This window comes from Pempheris klunzingeri, chromosome 23 (genome assembly GCF_042242105.1).
Source record: "Pempheris klunzingeri isolate RE-2024b chromosome 23, fPemKlu1.hap1, whole genome shotgun sequence".
Classification (NCBI taxonomy): Eukaryota; Metazoa; Chordata; class Actinopteri; order Acropomatiformes; family Pempheridae; genus Pempheris; species Pempheris klunzingeri.
The window spans coordinates 1,088,067-1,092,973 of NC_092034.1; the positions used below are offsets into that span (position 1 = coordinate 1,088,067).

A 4,907-nucleotide genomic window follows, 5' to 3' on the forward strand; every position below is an offset into this window, starting at 1 on the left:
CCACAATGCATTGCACAACAGGTAGACTGAAGGTTTTATTACAGTCAGTCTGAGGAACCTGATCAGTGATCAATCCTTTCACTTTCAGTCTCTTTATTAAAGTCTTCAGGTCACGTGTTCCCCCCCCCCTCTCTCTCTACAAATGCCCCTGAAGGAGGAGAAACCTCCCGAGAGGAGAGAGGGAGGCCAGAGAGGAGCAGGAGTCCAGCAGCCAGGCACACTTTCCTCTCCCTCCTCTTCCTCCTCTTCCTCTGTGGTTCTCTCTCCTCCGCTCAGCCATGCTGGACACGCTCACCTTCCTCCTGGAGAGGCTCTTCCTCCTCGCCCACATCAAGCTGTCCAGCCTGCTGCCCCCCCCGGGCGCAGAGCGCGGAGAGCCGCCGCTCAGCAGGCGCTGTGAGCGGGATGAGGCTCCCGCGCCGCCCGCCGGAGCTCCGCGCCGGTTCCAGCGGGGGGACCTGCTGGAGGTGCCGCGGACTCTCTTCACCCACTTCGGCATCTACCTGGGCGACAACCGGGTGGCGCACCTCATCCCGGACATCCTGCCGGCGCTGACCACCGACGCCCGGCAGATCCAGGAGATGGTGACCAACACGCGGCTGCTGCTGGGGGTGCTCTCCAAGCGCGCCAGCATCCGGGTGGACTCGGTGGAGGACTTCGCGTACGGAGCGGGGATCCTGCTGAACGCCATGGACCGGGCGGCGCGCCGGAGCCCGCTGTCCGGGGAGGAGGTGGCCCGGCGGGCGGAGCGGCTGGTCGGCAGCGTGTCCTACAGCCTGCTGTGGAACAACTGCGAGCACTTCGTCACCTACTGCCGCTACGGGTCCGCGCAGAGCCTGCAGACCGACAGGGTGAGCTGCCTTTTACGCACGGAGGCTTTGACGTGCACATGGAGAGATTAGAGATTAGAGATTAGAGCTTCATGCTGTTTTAGCCTTAAAAGTCTGCAGAACTTCTCATGGTGCTGTAATCAAGCCTTTATTTGCTGCTGCAGAGTTAAAACGTTTCGTTATGAGGGGGTTTGTGCAGGTAGGATGAAAAACTGGGAAGAAAGCTCAACAAAGAAGGAGATAACAGAGACTTTATAGGTGATAAAGGGCTGAAAAAAGACTAAAAACAGGTGAAATGAGACTTTTGCATGTTTAAAAAGTGTCTGTTTCCCTAAAAAGAAGCTGAAAATGAGCTCAAAGCAGGAAAAAGTGCTCCAGCTCTTACTTTTCCTTCACTTATCTGACAGATGCTTTAAAGTTTCTGATGCCGCTCATGTTAAGAAAGCACAGGAAGGACCCAGATGTCAGTATGTCAGACAGACCCCCTCCTCCTCTTCCTCGCCTCCCCTCCTCTTCCTCGGCCTGAAGGTGCGACTGTTTCACTCTGTTTTTAAAGCAGAGGGGAAAATCTGGGTCGCTGCTCTGGAAAAGACCAGAGAACAAGAGCGGCATTCAGAGCGGAGCCGCCTGCCAGAGAGCAGCCAGCAGCCCAGACCCATGATGAAGATGATGATGATGATGATGATGATGATGATGAAGGTGGTGGTGAAGGAGGGCTTCTGAGCCCCCCCGATACATTCAGGTCACAGAGGGCAGAGCCAGACGCTGGTTTAAAAACACAAAACAGAGACACACAGAACAGTTTAACCCGTTTTCTCAGGCGGCCATCTTTGTTTTGGTCTGGAAACTGAGGCAGAACTTTGGAAAAGTTTTTTTTAAATCCTCCAGACGTCTGAATGTTTGTTCCTCCTGGTGGTTAGAGGAGGCTCTGGGGATCCTGGAGACACCGACAGGAGCACTGCTGCTGTTTTCAACCCCAAATCTGTCCAGCACCTTTAATGTAGAGCAGCAGCAGGAAGTGTTCTGGTAGCATTAGCATTAGCAGCAGCTGGAAGGGCTGTGTTAGCATTGGCAGCGGCAGGAAGTGTTGTGTTAGCGTTAGCATCAGCAGGAAGTGTTGTGTTAGCATTGGCAGCGGCAGGAAGTGTTGTGTTAGCGTTAGCATCAGCAGGAAGTGTAGTCTTAGCGTTAGCAGCGGCAGAAAGTGTTGTGTTAGCGTTAGCATCAGCAGGAAGTGTTGTGTTAGCGTTAGCATCAGCAGGAAGTGTTGTGTTAGCGTTAGCAGCGGCAGGAAGTGTTGTGTTAGCATTAGCATCAGCAGGAAGTGTAGTCTTAGCGTTAGCAGCGGCAGGAAGTGTTGTGTTAGCGTTAGCATTAGCAGCAGCTGCAGTATTATAGCTATTATATTTATTTGTCGTCCATCTTTTATCCCACTGGTTGTTTAGTTACAGCTCAGGGTCAAAGGTCGACGGATTTAAAGCTCCCAATGTGTTTCTGTTATTAACTGGGATCTTATAAAGAGCAGAACACGACGAAGAAGTCCAGCGGCTGGATGCTAGAGAGTCACCGCCTGGTTTAGTGTGCAGACTTTCATTTTTTAAGTGTTTAAAGGTGTGTGTGTGGGGGGAGGAGGGGGCGTGGCCTGTTTGACTGGTTCACCCTCCTGCTGCAGGTCGAGTTTCACTTCCTGTAATTGCTAGGGTAAACATTTGACCTGCAGTCTGGGAGCCGAGTCTGCCTCATTAAAGGGGGGGCAACAGGAGCTCCTTTGTTAAGGGGGGGGCAACAGGAGCTCTTCTGTTGGCTCAGAGGAGTGCCTCCCCCGTCAGCAGTAAGGACCACTTACTGTCTTCTCCCGGAGCATTCAGCCTCATCTCATGGTCTTCATCAGCAGGTGGAGGTCAGCAGACGACAAAGTCATCGATTTTAAATGTCCTCAACTTAAAGGAGCTGAGCTCAGCCAATCAAATCAGGGAGGAGGCGGGGTTTATTCCAAAAAAGTTAGTGGAGGTCTATAGTGTGTGTGTGTGCTAGTTAGTCAGTGTGTTAGTGTGTAGTGGAGGTCTATAGTGTGTGTGTGTGCTAGTTAGTCAGTGTGTCAGTGTGTAGTGGAGGTCTATAGTGTGTGTGTGTGCTAGTTAGTCAGTGTGTCAGTGTGTAGTGGAGGTCTATAGTGTGTGTGTGTTAGTTAGTCAGTGTGTCAGTGTGTAGTGGAGGTCTATAGTGTGTGTGTGTTAGTTAGTCAGTGTGTCAGTGTGTAGTGGAGGTCTATAGTGTGTGTGTGCTAGTTAGTCAGTGTGTCAGTGTGTAGTGGAGGTCTATAGTGTGTGTGTGTTAGTTAGTCAGTGTGTCAGTGTGTAGTGGAGGTCTATAGTGTGTGTGTGTGTGTGTTAGTTAGTCAGTGTGTCAGTGTGTAGTGGAGGTCTATAGTGTGTGTGTGTGTGTGTTAGTTAGTCAGTGTGTCAGTGTGTAGTGGAGGTCTATAGTGTGTGTGTGTGTGTGTTAGTTAGTCAGTGTGTCAGTGTGTAGCGGAGGTCTATAGTGTGTGTGTGCTAGTTAGTCAGTGTGTTAGTGTATAGTGGAGGTCTATAGTGTGTGTGTGTTAGTTAGTCAGTGTGTCAGTGTGTAGTGGAGGTCTATAGTGTGTGTGTGTGTGCTAGTTAGTCAGTGTGTAGTGGAGGTCTATAGTGTGTGTGTGCTAGTTAGTCAGTGTGTAGTGGAGGTCTATAGTGTGTGTGTGCTAGTTAGTCAGTGTGTCAGTGTGTAGTGGAGGTCTATAGTGTGTGTGTGCTAGTTAGTCAGTGTGTTAGTGTGTAGTGGAGGTCTATAGTGTGTGTGTGTTAGTTAGTCAGTGTGTCAGTGTGTAGTGGAGGTCTATAGTGTGTGTGTGTGTGTGTGCTAGTTAGTCAGTGTGTAGTGGAGGTCTATAGTGTGTGTGTGCTAGTTAGTCAGTGTGTTAGTGTGTAGTGGAGGTCTATAGTGTGTGTGTGTGTGCTAGTTAGTCAGTGTGTTAGTGTGTAGTGGAGGTCTATAGTGTGTGTGTGTGCTAGTTAGTCAGTGTGTTAGTGTGTAGTGGAGGTCTATAGTGTGTGTGTGTGTGTGCTAGTTAGTCAGTGTGTCAGTGTGTAGTGGAGGTCTATAGTGTGTGTGTGTGCTAGTTAGTCAGTGTGTTAGTGTGTAGTGGAGGTCTATAGTGTGTGTGTGTGCTAGTTAGTCAGTGTGTTAGTGTGTAGTGGAGGTCTATAGTGTGTGTGTGTGCTAGTTAGTCAGTGTGTTAGTGTGTAGTGGAGGTCTATAGTGTGTGTGTGTGTGTGCTAGTTAGTCAGTGTGTCAGTGTGTAGTGGAGGTCTATAGTGTGTGTGTGTGCTAGTTAGTCAGTGTGTCAGTGTGTAGTGGAGGTCTATAGTGTGTGTGTGCTAGTTAGTCAGTGTGTTAGTGTGTAGTGGAGGTCTATAGTGTGTGTTTGCTAGTTTTAGGGACATGAAGCATCTGAAGATCCTCTAAGAAATGACGTCACAATAAGAAGAAACAGCAGCGTTCAGATGTTTAAGTCGCTCCTTAAACTAAATGTGTGATTTGCTGCTGTTCAACATCAAAAATCGAACCTTTATTCCATTAAATCACGTTTAAATCATGTTTAAAGCTTCTTGCCAGGCGTGTTAATGTGATTTCTCTTCTTCCAGTTCTGCGAGTGGCTGAAGTCGCTGATCCGGGACCAGCGTAACGTGGTCCTGACGGCGCTGCTGGGCCTCCTGTCCATGGTGTGTTTGGGGATATCCTCCAGCACGGCCCTCCCCACCCTCCTCATCCCCTTCACCCTGTGGATGGCCAGCTAGAAGCTCCCGTCTGTGCACACTGAGCCGCCATGTTGGAAGACAATCAGAAATCAGAAAGAGGTTTATGGAGGTTTGCCCTGGTATGTTGGTCCAATAAACACACGGAAAAACACAACAAATCAAGACAGCTAAGAAAAATATCAGAAAATATAGTGAAACAAATGTGCAATATATCTGTTTTTAAAGTGAAAAGCTGTGCAGTTTGTGCAGTTTGTGCAGAAATGTGCAAAATGTTGAGCAG

The 4,907-nt window shown here is 49.4% G+C and overlaps 1 protein-coding gene across 1 annotated transcript; it reads left to right on the top strand.

Moving 5' to 3' along the window:
• Positions 1-272: 272 nt before the first annotated feature.
• Positions 273-4,668, top strand: LOC139222910 (lecithin retinol acyltransferase-like). The gene is made up of 2 exons (XM_070854815.1): positions 273-851; positions 4,514-4,668. Exons 1-2 carry the CDS (start codon positions 279-281, stop codon positions 4,664-4,666), a joined length of 726 nt encoding a protein of 241 aa, XP_070710916.1. The 5' UTR covers positions 273-278; the 3' UTR covers positions 4,667-4,668.
• Positions 4,669-4,907: the final 239 nt, after the last annotated feature.

Coding starts and splice junctions, on each gene's coding strand:
- LOC139222910 (XM_070854815.1), top strand. CDS start 279: ATGCTGGACACGCTCACCTTCCTCCTGGAGAGGCTCTTCCTCCTCGCC. Junction 852..4,513: donor AGAGCCTGCAGACCGACAGG/GTGAGCTGCCTT, acceptor CTCTTCTTCCAG/TTCTGCGAGTGGCTGAAGTC.